Source organism: Taurulus bubalis (assembly GCF_910589615.1).
Source record: "Taurulus bubalis genome assembly, chromosome: 12".
Taxonomy (NCBI): Eukaryota; Metazoa; Chordata; class Actinopteri; order Perciformes; family Cottidae; genus Taurulus; species Taurulus bubalis.
Genome location: NC_136600.1, coordinates 7,318,722 through 7,341,206, shown reverse-complemented (window position 1 = coordinate 7,341,206; position 22,485 = coordinate 7,318,722). Strand labels below are relative to the sequence as shown.

General features: G+C 45.4%; 2 protein-coding genes across 5 annotated transcripts in view; one reads left to right on the top strand and one right to left on the bottom strand.

The window, feature by feature from the left end:
- The window catches only part of LOC306745160 (teashirt homolog 1-like), a gene marked incomplete at its 5' end in the record, with an annotated part of 33,931 nt that extends 22,743 nt beyond the window's left edge, over nt 1-11,188 (bottom strand). For both annotated transcript variants that reach the window (XM_079227906.1, XM_079227907.1), the window contains one exon: nt 11,149-11,188. In XM_079227906.1, the coding sequence (XP_079084032.1) occupies nt 11,149-11,188 (40 nt within the window). The remainder of the gene's footprint in view (nt 1-11,148) is intronic.
- Nucleotides 11,189-13,403: 2,215 nt separating this feature from the next.
- LOC306745013 (prostaglandin reductase 3-like) lies at nt 13,404-18,133 on the top strand. 3 transcript variants are annotated; one of them, XM_079227738.1, is made up of 3 exons: nt 13,404-13,784; nt 15,894-16,633; nt 17,969-18,133. In XM_079227738.1, exons 1-3 carry the CDS (start codon nt 13,510-13,512, stop codon nt 18,088-18,090), a joined length of 1,137 nt encoding a protein of 378 aa, XP_079083864.1. In that variant the 5' UTR covers nt 13,404-13,509; the 3' UTR covers nt 18,091-18,133. The 3 variants fall into 3 exon arrangements, with proteins under 3 accessions (XP_079083864.1, XP_079083865.1, XP_079083863.1); XM_079227739.1 differs by having other exon boundaries at nt 15,894-16,813; XM_079227737.1 differs by lacking the exon at nt 17,969-18,133 and having other exon boundaries at nt 15,894-17,108.
- Nucleotides 18,134-22,485: the final 4,352 nt, after the last annotated feature.

Sequence of the window (22,485 nt, the reverse complement as noted above, 5' to 3'; positions counted from 1 at the left end):
CCACTCCATGCGCCGCCCACGCAATGGGTGAGCCAGCACGAAGACGACCAATCTCTCTCTTTCCCTTTTTTTCCTTCCTCTGCATACACACTTTCTTACTCCCTCTAATCGTATCCTGGTTCTCTCACTTCCTCACTCTACCCTCTCCCTCTTTCCCTCTTTCCCTCTCTCTCTCTCTCCACACCCCTCCTCCCTCTCGTTTCTCTCTCTCTACGGCTGACCTGTTATCAGCGCTCTAGAGATTTAACGGCCAAAAAAAAACAGCCGAGCGTGAGTCAGGCGTGACGGAGGGACGTTTCCCAGTGTCGCCTCTCAATCTTTATGTGATCACACACACACACACACACACACACACACACACACACAAACACACAATGCACTCGCCACTATAAGACAAACACATTGATTTGGATTCAAGCAAATGTCCAAATATCACCGCCGGCGGGTTACTCAGTGCGGCCCGATAAAACCACGAGGAGGTGATGTATGTGTTGGTATGAAATCACAGGAATGAGGAACCGGATTCAGGCCATTCAGCAGGGCTGCATACACACTAATGAGTAAGAGTTCACTATGTGTTGCTATGGGGACCAGGGCTACTTTGACTAAAGGAGAGCAAAAGAGTGAGAGACACAGAAAGACACAGGGAGCAGAGAAAAAAGGAAAATAGCATGAAAAGGAAGGAGAAGTTGGTGAGGATCCAAAGAACAAAGGAGGAAAAGAAAGAGTACGGTCAGACCTATTAAAACATGTGCTCACCAATATTTAAAAGATGACCCAGAGGTGTATTTTGTCGTGTTACACTACACTGTCGAAGGTATGCCCTTTTAACTGTTTTTAATAGTGATGCAGCATTCTGTTTGGATTGAACAACAAGGCGGCAATATTTTAGTGGTATTATTAATATCATTGCTATTATTATTGGCTTATTGGCTTAGAGCATTTTAGTATCATATAATTCTGGTTCAAACAGAAAATATTTGGAATTTCTGGTGGCGTGAAAATTGTCAAATTGATACCATGCAACATTATAAATAAAAGCTATTTGCACCTCCCAGCACCGAATCATTGATAGCCGCTGTAACCGGCTCGAGTGTGTTTGAAATGGCAGGAAGAGGAAGAGAACAAACCAAAACACGCAAAGCGGGGCAGCGATGCAGTCCGGACTGCGACCACCTGGGGGTCACGACCTGCCTCCGACCCCTTCAGATGTGCACTCTGGCCAGTATACGGGGTGGGGGTGGGGCATGAGGGGAAGGGGGCGGGGAAACAAGGCTTCATTAGGAGTGAGTGATGAGCGGTGGCCATGTCTGACTGCAGGCTAGAGCCCTGATGCAGGACCGACACTGCATTTATAAATGCCAGGAGGCCTTCACAATGCTGTCAACAGCACCAGTGCAACAACTGTGTGTATGTGAGTGTGGATAAAAGAGGTTTGGGGGGGCACCCTTGGTATGAGCTCCCCCCACCCCCACCCCTGTTAACAAGCTGCCTCTGTGACCCACATGATATTGCTATACACATGTAGACAACAAACACATTGAGGACACACAGCGCCGCTGCCGCTGGACGAGCATTCCCACCGCTAACGTCCATCGACATGAACAGTGTCGCCACTGTAGCCATTTTGTTTTTTGTTTAGTCTCCTTTTTGGTGTGAGCGGTTTGATTTTCTCTTTTAGTCACAGCTGGAGGAGAGGGAAGAACGAGGTACGATGGAAGTGATATGACAAGAGGGGCAGTGTAGTGTGTGTGTGTGTGTGTGTGTGTGTGTGTGTGTGTGTGTGTGTGTGTGGAGGCAGGCTCCTGGGAGTGTGTTGTTGTATGTGTGTGTAAGAAGGCAGCAGTGTCGGACTCCAAGGTCAACCGATAAACACAACATTCACGAGTCGAGGAGGAGGAGGAGGAGGAAGGTGGAGAACCGGCAACCACCCATTTACCCCAATTCCTCCGATCCTAGTCGAGCATTCGCCTCAATTAATCACTGGGATTGTTACACCATGGTAATACCAAAAACAATCTCCATGATCACACGCACAAACAAAATTTCAAATTGCTATCATCCATCTCACCTGCCCCCGTTAAAGGCACGGGGAGGGGCGGGGCCGTGGCGGATGGCTGAACCGTTCATTGGCCTCTCTCTCCCTCCCTCCCTCCGTTCTAAAAAGGCCCGGCCAGTGAAATGATGGTGAAAAATTGACGGCAGGCAGCCAAACAAGTAAAGGCGCCAGGGTGAGGGGATCAATGCGCGGCATCCGCGGCGGGAGCAGCTATGTAAAACACTTGCCTTAAGTCAGCCGCATCCGGTTAATATTTAATCCCTCCATCCATCTCCACAAAGAGCGTTTCCCTTTTAGCTTTAGCTGCCGTTTACTTTGATTACACACAACCGTTTGGGCAGGCTGGGGGGGGGAGCAGAAACGATAAGAGAGCATGGTGGGTGATTTGCATGTGGATGGAAAATATTCTCAGGTTTGATAATCGCTCGGAGCAGTATGGTGCCAGTGTGAGACAGAAGAGAGGAGCTAGGCCTGGAGAAAGAATTAAATAGAGAAAGAGGGAGAGAGAGGTTGAGAAGTAAAAGAAGAAGAAAAAAGAAGAAGAAGAAAAAAAGGTGATGGCAGGCAGAATGGAGCTCCGAAAAACAAACCGAATTTCACTCTGAGGGGGTTGGCTTATTTAAAACAAGAGAAATGCAAATAAAGCGAAATAGCACTGATATTATCTTCCCCGGTTATTTTCTGTGGCAAATGATTTCTAGGGAGGAAATCCAAAACTGTAACTCCCAAGTGAACATGCAAATCCATCTGTGTATTCCTGGGGAGCCTTCTGCGCTCACTCTCATGTTGCTTTTTTCGCGTTGCTGTTTTTGCTTCCTCCTTCCTACCGATTGAAGCTTCTCATGTTTATTCTGCACCGCCACCGAAAAAACAGCATTTATTACAGAAACCAAGTAATGACTACACAGTGTCAACAGCGTAGCACATGAGCATATCATAACTTTAAAATTCATAGAAACGCGTGTGCATGCGAGGGTAAATTATATGGTGTATAAGGAGAATTAAAGGTATGTAACTAATCTTTACAGTATGCCTCCCTCTTTATTACTCACACACTTCTGCCAACTGAATCGTCGCCTCACACACTCATGATGCGTTCTATTACGTTCTAATAATTAAAGGGAAATTAAACTGCATGCCAGTGCACTGATTTAAACCCCCGAAAAATTGAGAAAATATGTCAAATGGAGAACATACCATGAATATCCTCTTTTTTTTTTCTCCCCGTCGCTGTAAAGCCAGAAGCCTGCCGACCCCAAAATTTGTTTGTAAGCCAGCAGGTTTACTGGAAGGGAGCCTTTGCGATGGGCAATGGCAACTGTTCATTTTCTCAGTCATTGACCTCAACTCCCCACTTTACAATGTGGAATAAAGCTGGCCCTGTATTAGCCAGCAGCGTGAGTAACAAAGGATCAAGGGAATCACAATTACTCTGCAGCCGCTGCTTTTGCAAAAGGTGAACACACACTGTGTACAAAAGCACCCGAAGGGCCTTTTTAACCTGGAGAGTGGCGCAAAACATATTGCTGACTGATCGAAATCTGTATAACTGAGGGGAAGGGTCTCGTACTGAAGTTAAATCCGCATTGTCCAATGCGTGCGTCATCGCGTCTCTCTGGCCATGTTTAGTTACCCGACAGGAGGACCACATACAAACAGTGGATCACAGTTCATACGGCCACATATGGACAAAGTCCAGCCATCCACCTACGGACACACATCACTGTGTCGTTAATACGCCGAGCTATTGCAAACGGCCGCCGTTTGAAAAGGGAGAAGAGAAGCGGCTGCAGGGCCTCTGACAACACTGGCAAGGGTAAAGTGTTATTTCACTGGCACGCCGACAGCTGGACAAGGGGGTGGGAGGGTTTGTATGGATGCAGGGACGCGTGTGTGAGCTGGGAGGGGCATTCGGCCGGCCGGGCAGTAATTCTTAATTGACACCTGTCAGCATAATGGCGGCAGTCACAGCTGTTGCAGGAGAATTTGTCCATCGTCCCGTTCATCTGTCAGCTCTAATACCCGTCCTAACCCCCCGCCCACCTCCGCCCCAACACCATCTCACTATGTTGCCATCCATCCACCCACATAGACCCCCACCTACCAACACCGACTTCTTCGATGCTGCTGTTGGACTAAACATTGGTGCCCGCTGCCATCATCGAGCATCCCCTCTTCCCATCGTCCTCCATTGCCAAAGCCAAAACAGATCTATTTCATTACGTCGCTCCGCACATTCAAACCATGTTGAAGTGATTAAGTATTTGGCAAAATAGCAGCAAAAAAAAAAGAATGCACACTTAAAGTCTTTCACCCGCTCCCTCATTTGTTTCCCTTTCAGCTTTTCATTTCCCTGACGATCCCCACCTAACTTTGTCTGATGAGGAACAACCGACATGGGGAAAGAAAGGTTTTAAAAGGAAAAAGCTTCTTTTTTTCATCCCCGTTTTTCACTCCATCCCCCTCCTCTAGCACCATCTCTTCTCTCTCTTTTCTCTTTGCTATTTGAGTGGCAAAGAACGGGCATTTATCCAGAGGAGAAGAAGTGAGATGAGAAACATGCTGGAGAGGGGAAAAGAGCAAGAAACGAGAGGAGAGATGAGAGGCACGCGAAAGAGACGGAGAGCGAGGGAGGTAAAGAAGCGTAGAGGAAGAGGAGACGGAGGAGAGGGAGGAGTGCGGGGTTGGGTGTCCCTGGATAGGGCTTTTGCTCTTGTGTAGTGGGCCCATCTCGTTTGTCTTGTTTGTTTGTTGGCATCAAAGAGCTGCCTCTCACTCCCCCTGCTAACTGATGTAATGAGTGGGTAAGCTACATGTTGTTGTTTTTTCCTGCGCCGAGGAATTCAAATACTTATTAGACAAAATATTCTGTAATTGCTCATCTTTTATTGATAGAAGTAACATGTTAAATTTGGCTCTCGCAGACTTTCCCATAGCCTCTCGAGGAGGCACGGCACTGATCAAGAGAGCAAATTTACCCTCGGCAAATGTAATACTTTACTTAAGAAAATTTGAGATGTCAATTTTTGGGCCTTAAATGTTGCTTGACTACTTCTCTTGAACGCTTCCCCTCTTATCTTCCTCATGTCTCAAATTATGTGCCAGAGAAAAAAAGAAGAAAAAAATAAAACAACATATGAATTTTTTTTCATTAATGAGCTCTTAAGCCTCACATCTCCAGTGTGGAGCCTTAACAAAATGTAATTACTCAGCACAACACACATATTACATAGTAATTAAGCACACTTAACAAAGAGCTGATAACCGCCGTTCATCAAAGCTTTGAGTCCAATCTCAATTTCACGTAAGTAAAAAAATAAATAACAGTTTGTTATGCTGCTGGAACATTGAAAAATGAGAACAAAAATTCTTTATTTGGGGAAATTGTTTTTCTATGGCAGTCAGGAGTAAGACTGCTTGTCAGCCCAGTCCCAGAGGGCTGCTTTCTATCTGTTTCAGACTTGATTTTCTCAGACTTGGATTTCTTTTTTTCTTCTTTTTTTGGATCCCATGACTTGCTGCTGTTTTTATGTGCTGCAAGGCAGGCAACAAAGCACATCTGGCTGCTTTAATGATATGATTTCCCATCATACTAAGCCACCTCCATTATGACCTCCCACAGAGACGTGCTGGCTGCACTTAAGCATTAGGTGTAGGTGTGTGTGTGTGTGTGTGTGTGTGTGTGTGTGTGTGTGTGTGTGTGTGTGTGTGTGTGTGTATGTGTGTGTGTGTGTGTGTGTGTGTGTGTGTGTGTGTCTGTAAAGAGCAGCGAGGGCAAAACACTGCCAGTGATGGTAGCAGCGAGCCCTGAGGGCAGCTTTAGTTGAGAATGCCCCGGACAGAATCAGAAAGAAAGAAAGAAAGAAAGAAAGAAAGAAAGAAAGAAAGAAAGAAAGAGAACGAGACAAGGAGGGGTAATATTGTTATGGTGTGAAATATATCCTTATCTATGTGAACAGAAAAAGCTTAACGCATGGTGTTGAAACCTGGCTAATCCCTTCCATTTGATTATATTCTTTATTGACTGATAATCAATCCTAAAATAAAAAACCTTCTCATGTTGATGTTAAAGCCGTTTTATAAATGTGAATGGAAGGATTTGCGAGGATACAATACGTAGCGGATGCAAGAAACGAATAGCACACACACACACACACACACACACACACAGGCACTTGTGGTGACTCGAGGCATTAGAAAAGGGAGCTGAGCATGTTTGACCTTTGACTGCCTCAAATCCCTGATGTAAATTTAACTAATAGTTTCAGAGGGTGGCGCGGGAGCAAAAGTGGCTATCGACGAGGTCGATCGATGCCACCTGCTAACGACACCACCGCTCCAATTAGAGCAACCTCTAGCCGAGTCCGACCGCTAAACTCACACACATACACACACACACACTTAAGGGAATGCCCAGGAAACCTATAGAGCACAACTGAAGGGAGGGAGGAGGGGGGGGGGGGGGGGGTAAAAAGTGTCCGCTGCGGATCAATATGTGTTCCTGCTCTGTCTGGTGCCCCTATTTTTTTTGATTGGGAGCGGGGAACAGATATGACGGAGGTTGTTTAGGCGCTCCGAGAAGAAGATCTAAAAGGCAGGCCCTGCTAAGGAGGATGACTAACGTGGCGCGGTTACCGTTACACTCGTTCAAGTTATTCATTCCAGGAAAACTAACACCGGTCAGTGCTAAGCCTCTCTCTCTCTCTCTCTCTCTCTCTCTCTCTCTCTCTCTCTCCTCTCTCCTCCTCTCTCTCTCTTTCTGTGTCTCTCTCCCTCTCTTTCTCTCTCTCTCTCTCTCTGTCTCTCTGTCTCTCTCTCCCTCTCTCTCTCTCTCTCCTCACACTTTCTCACACTCTCTCTCTCTCTCTCTCACACTTTTTTCACTGGATTCTAACATAAACTTCTCATTTCTCAGAAGCTGTGGAGCCTTTAAGCCATCGGAAGTTAGAAGCCGCTCCAACTTTCAGGTCAAAGACACTAGTTCCTTTACTGAAAATCAACTCTTTTTTTTCTTTTTCTTTTTTTTATCAAAACAAGACTGTTCTAATTTGCAGGAAGGAGGGTGGTATTCAAATCTGGCAACAAGTAAAAAAAGAAAAACACATCTAGAGGCTACACACTCCTCAGGACGCTGGTGTAGACAGAAGGGTGGTGAGGGTGCGGGTACATAAATCTCAGCATACTGATTATTTTGAGGGTAGAATATCACATAACAGCATCGTCAAGTAAGAGCACAAAGGTCGCTGTGTAATCTTAGCCACCCCGGGCATGCAAAATCATTAATCCCTGGGCACTCTGATTCTCCAGCTCGGAAATAAACTGGAGGCCTTCAGCGAGGCGGCTGCAGCACCGAGTTGGGAGGATGTGCAGCCAAAGTACGGCAAGACCGTATTATGATGTGGCGGTGATTTACTAGCAGGGCTGCAACACATGCAAAAGTGTAAAAACTTCAACTTGAACATCCACATTGGTTAAAAAACGGTCCCTGGGATTACTTTGGAGCGCTGATACATTAAGTGGTTAGAACAGGCCCGAGCCGTGTCATTAATAAGAAAATAAATAAATCTCTCGCAACAGTTGAAACATTTCCACCCTTCGCATTCCAGCCGAAGAGAAGAAGAAAAAGAAGAAAAAAAAGCACACGAGGAAAGTTTAAAGAGGATGCACTGCTAGCTCGACGCAAAAACAAACAAACAAACAACAACAAAACGAAGCTCTGTAATTGAAGGAATGAGAGGACAGAGGGAAAGGTTTGCGATGTGCTGTCGCTGGTCTGGCCGCCTTATTACAAGGTTAGCAGAGTGGTGGGGTGAGGGCGGAGGCTCGCTGAGGTCATTAACTGGCATTGTCTCCTTGACGTGATTAGTCAGGTAGCAAAGTCCATTTGTCACCTGCACAGGCAAATTGAGTTGGTGCTGCACTAGGGGCTATGGGGACTGTATAATATCAACTTGATTACATCAAGGCAGCTGCGGACTTGACACCTTACTGAATTTGTCAGCATTAATCGTTAGGGCCTGTCACAAATCCATCAGCTCCACAGATAATTAGGGCTCTCTTTAATGAAGCCAACGGGAAGCAAACCTACCCCCCCAATCCACACACACACACACACACACACCACACACAAGCGGCGCGTCGTTTCTTATAATTAACCATCGTGCTCCACAGGAATAAGAGTGACTATCTTTTCTGCTCTTCCTCCTCGTCTTCCTCCTGTAAGGCTATCTGAGCCTGCCTCGGATGAAAGACGACGTCACTCCATTCTGTCTTTTTACTGTGACTGCCTTCCTTCCTGTCCAACCCAACTCCCTCGCCCTTAAATCGAGTCGTTTAATGATGAGGTGAGGCTACAAGTGTAATAACACACACAGGAACATACATCTGTGCACAATAAAATGCACACAGGAGTGAGGGAAATATACGTGGACTTTAAACTCACTCTCTCATGCAGCTTTCTTTCTATTTCCGCTTCACTACTTGGATACCTGAACATGGATTCTTAAATACAACATGAGAATGTGTTTTTATGAAGTACAATGACGGCGACATATGTATTATAAAAGAATATTTTAAAAATCCCTGTGTCTTGGCAATTTTCTGTGGAACTTAACACCACATGAACGCAGAAGCTTCATAATAGTACTATAATTGTGTTTGAAAATTATTGTTTGATCAAATAAATAAAATTTGTACAACTGATTGTGAAACTAAACATATATATATATATATATATATATATATATATATATATATATATATATATATATATATATATGTGTGTGTGTGTGTGTGTGTATATATGTATATATATATATATATACATATATGTGTGTGTGTATATGTATATATATATATATATATATATATATATATATATATATATATATACACATATGTGTGTGTGTGTGTGTGTGTGTGTGTGTGTATATGTATATATATATATATATATATATATATATATATATATATATATATATATATATATATATATATACACACACATACATCCACAATTATGGCTTTCAACATTTCTGATGCTGTGAAATATTTTACACCAGATTTGGCCTTGAAACAGTAAAATAGCCATTACATAATTAACAATATTCCCCAAAAGAAAAAAGGTACAAGGTGAGAGAAGAAAAAAAAGAAACTTGTCGAGACAAGTCTGCTATTGTTTTAATTGTCTGAGCTCTGATTTCCAAGCTCAGTCCCACCACAAGCAATTTTCCTCCCTGAGCATGCAGCACAGAGAGGAAGCCACAGGTCAGTGCCAGCTCCCAGTGGAGCATCATGCTCAGGGTGTGTGTGTGTGTGTGTGTGTGTGTGTGTGTGTGTGTGTGTGTTCGTTATTTGTTGCTACTGGGAGCGTGGGGTGGAGGGCGTTATCTCTGACCGACTGTCATGTTCATAGGAGAATGGAAAACATGCCGTCTGCCAAACTGTGATTGACCATTACAACCCATGAAGCACACTGCACTCAGTGGATAGTCTGATGGATCAATGGTGTGTGTGTGTGTGTGTGTGTGTGTGATGAGTAAAGGAAGGGTTCAAAGCACCTCCATCTACATGCAGAAACCAAACAAGAGTCGCTCTGCTCCCACCACGGTCGACCTTTTTCCCAGAGGGCTATTTCACAAAAAAAACGCCAAGACGAAACTCACACACTCAAAAAAGTAAAGCCAGGCTCCATATCTACGTCCTCTTTTTCCACACTGGAGGTCCGACAATGTATTGGAAAGCGCTTTGCTGGGAATGGGGAGCGAGAAAGAAAGAAGTCGACAGCGAGCACCGGTTGAATGTTCTCCGTCTATACTCCTTCTCATCCTCCTCCTCCTCCTCATCATCACCACCAGCTCCCTGCTTAAGATGATAAAACCTGCTGAGTTCAAAGTCTTTGTCGTCTGGCCCTCCTGTTCGACCCGCTTTGCACCTCATATTTCAAAATCTCTTTAAAATTCTGTAACTGTCTTTTGTTCACCCCAGTTGTTAATGCCTAACTTCAAAGGCCCGGCCTCATTAGCACAGAGGTAGAAACCCCTGTCACTCATTTACATTTGTTTAAAGGCTGCAGGGAGACGAGAGGAGAAAGGGGGAGTCCAAATCCAAACCACTAGAAGTCAACCTTGTCGGTCCTCTGCCAAGACCTGGTTTTATCAGTTGGTCACATTGCAAATATTATACTCCCCTCTAGCAGTGGATATTGATTTCATTACTGGACTGATTCTTACAGTGAATGTGGGGGTGAAATTGTGGGATATAGGGGGGGGGGATGCACACTCAAAACACCTGATACATTATTTTTTCAAATCTAAAAAATAAGAGTGTTTGGGGCGATTTTTCCAGTGATCTATCCAATAAGCACACAGTCCTTTCATCTAATTTTAGTACCTTCACTAAAAAAAATAAACAAGGTGATTTTCCACCATAATGTGCAACTTTTGGTGCTTATTCCAGTTTCCGGCTGAGACAACAGGAGGGTTGTGTGTATGGAGACATGGCTAAACCTACCAGAGGCATGCTTGTCTTCCAGGAAGGATTTATTGATGTTTATCAGGGATGAATAGATCAAAGACGGTCACGTGACAGGCGATCAATCACGCATCAAATCAAGGATGGCAATCCTCTAATAAAACAGAAAGAAAGAGGGGGGAAAAAACGGCTCTCACCAGTTGTCTCCCCCTTCTTTCCCAGTCAATTATTCATCATTGCTCACTCTTGAACCTCAAAAGCTCCCTTTTATCCCCCATAACATGCCATTTAGTTTATCTGAACATTCTTGGGAGAACTTTCCTGGCAAAGGAGGATTAATACGTAAAAACAACAACCAGAGTGCCATTTGCGCCGATTTGCGCGCAATTAAGTCATTTTTTTTAAAACACAACCGTGGGGGGTCATGGGGTTGAGTCGCGCGCTGTGTTATTTAACACAGCAAATACAATTTCAAACATAGGGGAAATTAATCTCAGCATGCATGCGCAACCAAACAATGTGGCGTGGAAGGAGACATTTTCATTTGGCACACTTGTGAATAAGAAGGAGCTGGCTACTGTGGTGGGAAATGGTCGTTATGAAGGGGCGGGTTATACCTGCTGATCGCCGCGGATCTTGCTGCTTTCTCCTCGGCATAGTGACCGTCGCTCTCCACGGTGCTTCTCATGCAGGGATTACAAACAAATCAAGTCTGTCAGTTTTGGAAAATCATCCCGTTTCTCGGGGGGAGGTTGTTTTTTTTTTATCTCGGAGCCGGGAGGAAAAAAAATGTCTTCTTTTTTTCAAACTGCTTGCTCTTTTTTTTGTGTTGGTTTGGGGATTTAACAGCTTGTTCGGCTTCGAGAATAATAAGCAGAACAAATTACAAAAGGATTCGGCCAGCTCCTGACACCTTCATGTCCATCAAAGATCATCTTCCGTCATGTCTCTCGTGGCACGGGTTGGGAAAAAAGAAGAAGAAGAAAGCTGCAGCGAGAAAGCACCTTGAAACCCAAGTTTTCAGTTCACTCCCCCTGGAAGAAAAAAAAATCTCGCTAATCTCCAGTGCTGTTTGGAGCGGGGGGGACGATACTTTGCTGCGCCTTTTACGCACACCAGAACTAAAAAATAAATAAACTCTGGCGGTAACAAAACAAATACGTCCCGTGTGAGCGCAGCGCACAGCTCTGATAAGTAATGTATCCTTGCGTTTCCTTCTCTTCTTCTGCCAGAGACCTGGAAGAGAGAAAGGGGAAGAGAGGGGGAGAGACAAAACAGGCATTAGATGGGTTAATGTCAGTCCCGTCACCACCACGCCACCTCAGCCCGGATCCAGCCTCACCAGTCCGGCGGAGACTTTTTTTCCCTCCCCTCCCCTCCTTTGCCTCTTTCCAAAATAACAATAATTCTAAATGAGACGAGCAGGATTTCTCTATTACTTACGTTTTAGGAGTCGTGGAAATAATTCCCACCGCTCATCTCATCGCATCTTAGACACAATCGCTTTTTTTTTGGAGGGGTGGCTGATGCGGTGGAGAGGATATCACTTGAGAGAGCGAGAGAGAGAGAGAGAGGGGAAACAAACAAGACGCAGGCGCATCCAAGCTTCGCCAACAGCAGATCAGATCGACATGGACTAAAATATTTGTCTCTTAAAAGAGCACAAAAAAAGAGAGAGGAGGAGGAGGAGGTGTAGTGGTGGTGGGGGACTCCAGTCAGTGATCCGAGGTCTCCCGAAAAGAAATAAGGAAAAAAATGGAAACGCGGTGGATCCAGAAGCTGTTTCAGACAGTCTCAACTGATAGACAGACGCATCGAGTTGCTTTTCCTGCTACATTTTTACTCCTCCCCTCTCCACAAGCGTCACCCCTGACAGAGGAGCCTACCTGTCAATCTTTTTAATTGTCTTGTTTTCCTCTCTCTCTCTCTCTCTCTCTCTCTCTCTCTCTCTCTCTCTCTCTCTCTCTCTCTCTCTCTCTCTCTCTCTCTCTCTCTCTCTCTCCCTCTCTTTGCTTTACAAAAAGACTCCGACAAAGGAACGGATCTTTCCGGAACTTATCAGGAGGGGGGTGGTGGGGTAAACTAAAACCAAACTTATAGAAACACGCATCGCAAAACACAACAAGTAGTCCGCCAACTACGAAGCTGTTGCGACTTAAATGCCATTATTTTAAGGCACTGACACGAGTTAGGTGCTGGGGGGTTGTTTGGGCTCAACGCTCTGGTAGTTGCTTTGAATAAAATACGCTTTCACGGAATGACAGATGCCAATAGGTGGCCACGCACTCTCCGTGAAACGTACCGGGCGGAGGGGTATGCAAACAGCACCCTCCCGGACCGCCCGTACAGGCTTTGGTTACAGGTGTACATGTGGGCACACACACACGTTTCGGCAGCCCCCCACCCTCCGAATATATATATATATATATATATTTTTTTTTTAAATTAAATAAATGGGAGCGCAGCCGCACAGCCCGCCGTGTGTAGTATGGTTATATGTATGTGTGGGTGTTTGAGGGAGCTTCGCGCGGGGGTCGGTGTCGGTTTTCTCGGCGTGGGGGTGACACGTTCGGGAGACGAGGATTGATTTGTTTCACCTTAGTAGGAAGTGAGTGCTGGTGTCCGGGAAGGGGCGGGACTCCCACAACAAGTCTGCGGCGCCGCCGCTGCGCGTTACCTTCGCAGGCTGCGCCGCGGCGACGTTTTCACCCGAAATACGCGATTTCACAAACTGCAGCGGTTTCTCTTTCTGTTTTTGAAAGCGCGGTTGTTGTTGTTGTTGTTTTTTTGCACGGTTCAGCCCGGTCCCCGGTCTGCACGGGGAGGGGGGAGGAGGAGGAGGAGGGTTGGGGGGGAGAAAGAAAGAAAGAAAGAGAGAGAGAAGCCCACAGCGCAGGCTAATGGCAGCCGGGGCTTATTGCCGCCACGAAACGTAGCCGACGTCAAGTTGCCCGTGAACTTTGTCACACTGCGCAGCCATGTCCCGCTCGCTGCTGGCGAGAAACGGCCGCAGAGCGATATCGGTGGTCCGCGGAGGCACCAACGCACTTTCTGGAGTTCACCCGGTCGCGCGGCGCTTCGTCATAGACATGTCCTACTCGGCGCACTTCATGGATTTCAAAGGATCCTCCATACCGAGCAGCATGAGAAAGCTGGTCGTGAGCAAGCTCAGTCCCAATTTCAGGGAGGCCGTGTCGGCGCAAACCGTCGCGGTTCCGACCCCCGGGGACGCGGACTTGCTCGTCAGAAATCGGTAAGTTGTTGTTTATGAAAGGTGGGCAGAGGAGCGACACTAAGTGTTTCCTCTCCGTCTTTCTCTCTCCCTCTCCGCGCGCTCGGAATAGCAATAGGTGACCCGCAACGTATCACGGGTCTATTAGTGGATCAGCACTGGATGTCGATCCATCACAGTCGGCTGATGTTGAGAAGTTGTACAAAAGGCTCCCGCTTACCTTGGTTCACCCATGTCCAGCACCTGCGATCATCATCATCATCATCATCACCATCACGAGAGGGCAAAAAATAAGACGTGAGGGATAAGCGCTGTACTGTATTTCCAAGTTCCGCCCCTCTCTGCATTTGTCTATCAATCCATCTCGGCATCTCTCTCTCCTACTACTCTCTCTCTCTCTCTCTCTCCTCCTGTCTCACTACGTCACCAAACAGAAACTCATTTAGGGAGGGTGGTGTGTGTGTGTGTTGGGGGGGGGGGGGGGGGGGTTCAGACCCAGATGATGGAGAAGGAGATGCAGTGTTACATGACGCAGGAATTGCAGCATCATTTCTCTGATTGGCAGCAGCAGCAGAACCCAGAGGTGTATTTCTGGGTTCTGGGAGAAGTGAACCCACCTGAGGTCCGTGTCCATGCCTCCTTGGAGCCTGACAGTAGTCGTGACTGTTACATAAATAGTATTAAAGTAGACTTGCTCACGTCAGGTGGAAAAGGCATAAATTAATGCTATTTTTTGGGAGGGAAAGAGCAGCATTCCTGGTTCATTGTACTGATTCCAGCCGGAGGTGATACCTTCCCTTAATTTTGATTTACTACTACATTACCAACTGTTTGTACGCCTAATCTGATGTTACAGTTTGTATTAGTCTCGTACAAATGCCCCTCAGGGTTTATTGTGGTATTTACTGGCAATGAAATATATACATGATTAGTTTCTCACCGCCTTGCAAGTCAGATCGTTTTGTGTGTGAACTGAGGCCTTTGACCATTATTGTCTGTGATACTGAGGCATTCGCAGTCATGGGAACAGTGGAGATGATTTAATGAACAGCAAATATGTTTTTCTGTTTGTGGACTAGTGCAAATCGAGAACCACGTATCCCGTATTACACACCACCGCCGCAGTCTTCATGCATGTAGAAGTGTTGAATGATGAATATCGGCATGAGGAATTGATCAATGAAAATAACATGACTGCAGTGATTAAATCATGAGTAAGAAATGGAACTTTGAAGCACACTTTGCAACATTGTGTGTGTGTGTGTGTGTGTGTGTGTGTGTGTGTTTCAACATTTCATTTAGTGTTTTCCAGTGCAGCGTGTGCGTGCCAATAACACATCGATAATGTTTAAGTTCGCTGTACTTTGTCTGATTTTGTCGTCGTTACTACAAAAAGGTTTTTCAGAGGTTTACGTGAGAGACATTATTCCCACAAATATCATTTCATTTGAATTTGTTTAAACTCAGTATTTTAAATTAGACCTGTGTACATTGAAATAGTTGTACCTTTTGATGATGGCACATTTCCCTGAGAGAGAACCGATTCTAAAGATGTAACGCAGTCAAATCAAGGTGTCTTATGTCACCGTGACCCATCTATAAACCACAGAAGCATTATCTGCGAGCTCAAAGTACACGTGTGACATGCACAGTAATGAGGCACAGCATGCGTGCCGCTCTAAAAGACAGTAAATGATTTATTTATACATTCCTTTCTCACATATTTGTTTCCAACATGTTTCCAAAGTAAGATGAAAACAGCCGTCTCCGTGTCGAGGCAAGAAGCGACTATCTAAGATTTTAAAAAGTGCAGTTTGTTGTGGGTGTCTCTGAAGACAATGAATCATGACATCATGCGATGTGTTTTGTGATACAAGCCTTTCCCTGTCAGCGCAGGGCCGTTCTCTTCCAGAGAAAAGGGAATCATTGCCAAAACAAACCAGAGTGTTTGTGCCCTGTGCAGACATGTCTGGAGAAGGAAGCTGAAGTCTTGACCTTCAGACAGAATTCAGGGGGGAAAAGCACAATAATGACCACATCGAATGTTACGTATATATGCATTTTGTTCACTACTTCATCGCCGAACTTTAATTTTCTTTAACCCACAGTTATTGTGTGTTTGTGTCCCAGTTTTGCAGGAATCAACGCCTCTGACATCAATTACTCGGCGGGCCGCTACGACCCCTCGGTGAAGCCCCCCTTCGACGCCGGTTTCGAGGGCATCGGTGAGGTCGTCGGCCTCGGCCTCAGCGCCAGCTCCCGCTACACCGTCGGGGACACCGTGGCCTACTTTGGCAGCGGCGCGTTTGCCGAGTACACGGTGGTGCCAGCCAAGGAGAGCGTGCCGGTCCCCGCGGCGAAGCCAGAGTTCCTCACCCTGCTGGTCAGCGGCGCCACGGCCTACATCGCCCTGAAACGTCTGGGCAACCTGGCCAAAGGCGAGACGGTCCTGGTCACGGCGGCGGCGGGTGGGACGGGACAGTTCGCCGTGCAGTTTGCCAAACAGGCCGGCTGTCACGTGATCGGGACCTGTTCGTCCGACGAGAAGGCCGGCTTCCTTAAATCCATCGGCTGCGACAGGCCGATCAACTACACCGCCGAGGACTTGGCGACGACGCTGAGGAAAGAGTACCCGCGAGGCATCGACGTGGTGTACGAGTCCGTCGGAGGCAGCGTCTTTGAAGTGGCGGTGAAGAGTTTGGCCAACAAGGGCCGGCTGATTGTCATCGGCTTCATCTCGGGGTACCAGACGGCATCAGGGATCCCGGCTTTTAGCGGGGGAACGCTACCGGCCAAGCTGCTGCAGAAGTCGGCAAGCATCCAGGGTTTCTTCCTGCCCCACTTTGTCAGCGACTACAAGGAGGCTCTAGGTAGCATGATGCAGATGTTGGCCAAAGGGAAGCTGGTGTGTGAGGTGGATTGTGGGGATTTGGCACAGGAGGGGAGGTTTGTAGGGTTGGAGTCAGTCTTCCGGGCGGTGGACTACATGTATGCTGGGAAAAACCTGGGCAAGGTGGTGGTGGAAGTGGCACCAATCCCCGTTAGCAATAAGCTCTGATTTTACTAGAATCATACTTGAACTCAAATGATTGAAAAATAAATAACTGTAGGGCTTTACATTTTTTTAATTGATTGATTGATTTATTTTTGTACTATGATTGATACAACTATAAATTAATCTACACAATGCTTTCACAAATAAACAAAATGAGCAACTTTTATTTTCTGCTATTCTGGGTTTGGAAACAAAGCAGTTTGTTCCAAGACTTAAATTAGTCTAAAATAAATCTGAAAATGTACTAATGACATGCATTGATGATCTTATTGCACAAATATTCTGCTAAAAAACAACAACACGGCACACTCATCCGGAAAATATTTTTTACAGTGTTTCTTAAATTGTGCGCCCACCGTCTGGTATGAGTCCACCTCCAAAATTAATTTAGACCAGCTGCCATAATGGGCTTGCTTTTAGCACTCTCAGGCACTTTATCTACCATAAATGTTTTATGATAGACTTCATTGTTTTTCTAATAGGGGCTTACATTGGTGTGTGCTTGTCAAGAGTGAGTGCTGCTCCAGGTGTGCTTGGTATTTCATCGCCTGTTTGTGGCTGACAGAAACGGAATTCACACAATCAATCTTTTCATTCACATGTCCCGAAGCTGCACATAATAATAAAAAATAAAAAAAAGTTCCACTCACCAGAAGTTGCACTAGAAAATGCCATTAGGTTTCCACACCGCAAGTAAAGAAAAATCACGTATAGTGAATGCATTGTGAAATGCCCTTTGACATTTTTATTTTTTTCATTTCCATTTATATTTTTCTTTTGTGTTTAATTTAGTTTTGAGTACAAGAAACAAAGCAGCACGACATATGCTCGGACGTTTAGTCACATGATGGATCATTTCTACATAAAACCCAAAGATTATCATCATGTAACAAAAGACTCGGGGAGAAAAAAAAACAGTGTTTCCTACAACAGTAAAAGCCTCAATAGGTGAAATGTTTCCAGGATTTCTTCAAAAGAAGGTGCTGTATGATGCAGCGGTCCATGTTGTGTGAATGTGCTGAATGTAGCCTAAAACAAACACCTGTTCCTACCTGGCAGTGAGGGCTGCAGTGTTCATGCACTGTGAACATGTTATTTCCTCATCCAGGTGGCCACTCAAAAATATAACCCAGTGTGAAATGCGTTACAGGTGTGACCCCAGCATGCAAAGCTGCTACCTTCAACAGACGGCGCAGGAAAGCAGAGACGCAGCGAGCCGGTTTGCATCCACGGTGTAGGAAGTCGACAAAGACTCCCATTCACTTCCTGTGATGACTGATGTTTAGGCCTGAAGATCTTTCACATACACACTGAGGTTTGAAAAAAAAAAAGTAGGGGTTGTTTCCAAATAAAAAAAGGTTTGAGATGTGTTAACCACCCACTCCAAAAATTGAAAAAATTCAAATCACATTTACGACTATACCTTAAACACATCAACATAAAATTGATCCATTTGGAAAAGCACCTCTGGACATTAATTCTTCTCACTTTTCAATAGATTTAATTCCATTTCCCCATCAAATCTCTCCTGTTTGCGTTCACAAAGTGTGTGTTCGTAAGAATGGTTTTGTTAAAATTACAAATAGTCCTTTATGTCCATCATTGAACTGACTAAACACGGTACTGAATCCTCAGAGGTCACGTCTTTTCTTTAGTTAGATCTCCTTTCAGCTCAGTCTGATCAAAAGCTACAATATAAAAGGTGGCCTCACTCAGATAGAGGTTTTGTACATTTTTAGCACATAACCACGACCTTTAGCCCGACGCACGGCATTAAAAATGCATGCCAGCAGATGATTTTGAGTCGGAGCGACTTGGTGTGAATTTAATGAATATCACAATTAAGGAAGAAATGAAACTAACATTGTGTTTGTCTCGCTAGCAGAACAAATGCTAATCGTTAAAATCAGAGCACGCACCCTTCTGTTACGCCACTGCTCGGTCGGGCGTAATGCACGAGCGAGGATGCTTAGATGACGTTTGCGCGCTCGAGCACCGCGTGTGTGTGTGTGTGTGTGTGTGTGTGTCGCGCGGCAAAGGAGGAGCCCGGGTTTAGCATCTCTTCAATTTCACAGGAGAGGCCTCGTCTCGCCGTCCTCCAGGGCCTACCTGTACCTCCGCTGATTAGTGAGCAGTCACAGCCCCAATTAGAGAACACAGGAACCTGGAGAGACGACACTCTTTATTTAATTGGATTGTGTTGAAGTCGAAAGGCTGCTCACTGGCAACGTATGGAAGCGACTGCGAAGCGTAAACAAGACATTAAAGATGGAGAAGGTCTTCCAGAGAAGCGTTCACAGACTTTATGGTGAAACTTTGAAGGGAGGAAAAAAAATTCTTTTGAGGAATTATGCTAAGCGTCTCTCCTTTTAGTTAAGGGTTACTGTCGTATTTCTCCTCAGGATGGAGATAATGGAGGGTACACTAAATGTACCATTTTTTTATGGTGTAAATGATTAGGAATGGGTGGAATTGTGGATGTGCATTATTACATTTTTTTTATGAATGGCTGTTAAAGTCAATGCAACTTTATAATTGGCGACGGATCAGTGATACTTGTTTGAGAGTTGCTGATATTGTTTAAAGTGAGACGACGCAACTTTTGAAGGAAGAAATAACAAATTCGTCCTCGCACACAAACGCAAAGTTGAATCTGAATTAAATCATACCCTTCGTGTCGACACACTCGGGGGATTTGCTGCTTATGCTGGCTAATGTTAGCACACTAAAGACGCGTATTGTTGACTTCATGACTCCTCTATTTGTGTCACGGTCACACTATGTTTTAGCATTTGCATTGTGCCGCAATTGTCTTTTTTTTTTTTTACTATATATTGCTGTTTTTTAAAGCAAAAAAAGCACAACTTTTCATTGCTTCCAATCCATTTGACTATTCAATCCGAGTCCAAGACAAGGAGCTGGATTTCATTGTTGCACGTTGACATTCAAGGGAAGTGGAACTCTCAAAGGTCTCTCTGTCTCTCTTTTTACTTAAACCCTCTCTTTTCACAGTTTCCCATCGCCGGAACATGTGGCACATAACAAAGACATCACCCTCATATTGCGGGATGGTAGTCTAGCTCCGGGCGCCTGAGGGACGCTGCCTGGCTGCTTGGCGCTGCCAAGGATCCAGACAGTCCAGTTCCTTTCTGTGCAAGTCAGTCAGACCCCCTCAACTCCCCAACTCCCCGAGCCCCCGTCACTCCTCCCTCCGCCTAATTACCAAACCTAAAACCCCACTCCACTAATTAGCCACAGCAGACCCAGGAACTGTGAGTAAAGGTAAAGAGATGGCTTCATTCAGGAGTGTGTGTGTGTGTGTGTGTGTGTGTGTGTGTGTTAAAGACAGAGACAAGAAGAAAGGGAAATGGAATATTCAAACCTCTTTTAGCGAACACATCTCTACAGCCAATTAAAGTCATTTATTAAACTGTTTGCGAAACCTGAGCCGTGCATGACAGAATGATAGCGGAATGTGTTTGTTTGTGGCTGTGCATGTGTTTCTGGATATGTCCATGTGCGCGGGGGTTGCACACACACACACACACACGCGCGCCCACATGTGTCTCAGTATGGCTGGCAATCTGTCGGCTATTCTGTCTATCAGCGGCGCGAGAGCTCAGTGGGACATAAATTACAATATGCAGCTGAGCCACTTGTGTAAGTCTCAATGAAGGGGAGGAATAACTTTCTTAATCAAGTTCCCCTGATTAATTGTAATAAAGGTGTCATCCGTAAATGTGTCCTCCTGATTGAGTAATTCGGGGCCGGAGACAGTAAGCACATCCTTGGTGATTGGGGGGTTGGACGGAGTGGGGGAGGAAGGTGTGTGGAGGACACGCCGAGACACAAATAGCTCCTGGGCACACTGGCAGCCTTCGCACAACTGACAGTTATGAAATACAATTATCAGTGTGATCTGCTTAAGAATTCATCAGCGGCTTCACTGGCCAGTAAAGATGTTCATAGAGAGACGGAGACAGAGGGAGGGAGGGGGAGAGAAGGCCTCGCTGATTAAATGGGATTTTTATTTAGTCCAGCAGATTGTTCACATTATGTTACACTGTTGTGAGGAGATGATCTTTTCTGTTGTTTTCCTCTGCTAGAACCACCTGTGTTGTTCCTTCGAATCCACCGTCCAAACCAGGAGCCTTGCAGAAGGTTGATCTTTATGATGTATTGAAGTGAGTTAGTCAACACTGAAGCACAGACGTGTATGTTAAAAAACAGGCTGGATTTGGTTGAAAACTGACTTCTAGGTCAGAGGTTCTCAACCCTTTTGACATTTTCTTTAGATAATCTTTAGAGATTAAATAATCAATTTTACAAGCGCGGGCAAAGATTACAGAAAAGTGGGAGGAAATAGTAATTTGGCCGTTAATCTCACAACTCCTCAAATGTTTCTGAGTGGGGTTTCCGTGTGTGATTAAGAAAAATAGTAATTTAGATGCTAATAAAACAATGGTTATATGATTTTTACGGAGACATCTGGACACCTTTTGACCCGCAGAGCACAGAAACCGTCCTATAGAAAACATTCATGTAAATCAAACCGTTGTAACTGCCGATATTTGACAGATGATAACCTGCAGGTATATGTGGACAAATTCAAGGGCAACCCAAATATGCACCGATTTAAAAGCATGATTTGACAGCATGCAACAACAACAACAAAAAACATATTGAACAGTTTATATTTACCACTATCAACACAGTATAATAAAACTTTATTCTGGCTCGCTGCACTGGCTGCAAACGTATTGAATAAAAGATCAAAACGAGCACTACCATTTCTATTTGACAGATAAAATCTCACTCGACAACATTCATCATCTCGTTCTACCTACATTAACCCCTTAGGGCACCTTCTGTAGCCTCTGGAGGGGAGCGAGGGTCCCTCACTGTGTCTGTTCAGATGTAGATATATATTCAGGTGAAAGGCAAGGGCACTATTCACTACCTCAGGATTAATGACAACATCATCGCCATTGCCATGCTGACCAGCCTCATATTTCCATTGGCTGGATAAAGAGGAGACGGCGGCGGGAGGAAAGGGAGGGAGGGGAGATATGAGCATCCTGTCGGCAGGATGACGGACAGGTCCTCAGTCCAGCTCCCCCAGGTCCCCCCTGTCCTTATTTTTTACTGGCCTGAGCCGGCTAGCGAGGCAGCGTCTCTGCGGCCAAGGACACAGGGGTGTCAGCAATGCGTCTGGGTAACATCGTTCATCAGGCCGCATCGGTAATGGGTAGCTCTCTGTGACAGTGGTCATCAGGACACAAAAGCAAAAGGGCCCATAAACATCACATGACAGATGGCTGGGAGGACAGCTTTGGACAGGGAGGGAGGGAGGGAGAGCGAGCGATAAAGTGAGACGGGGGAGAGAGAGGGAGAAGGACAGAGGCGGAAGAGAGATCTCAGGCTGGATTGTTGAGTCTCGTGGAAAGTCTCGGGCGCCGGATGGTTTATGAATGCCCATGTTCAATGTCAGCTGTGAAGGGAGAAACTGGAAATCACAGGGGAAATAGTTTGCAACCGATGTCCAACAAAAAAGAACAAGCGGTCCGTGCAAAATAGTCCCAGTAAATCAGCTGATATGAGGAAAATTCACACGGAATATGTTTGTCCTATAATTGCAGGAAAAACCTACTGACTCTTGCCTTTTAG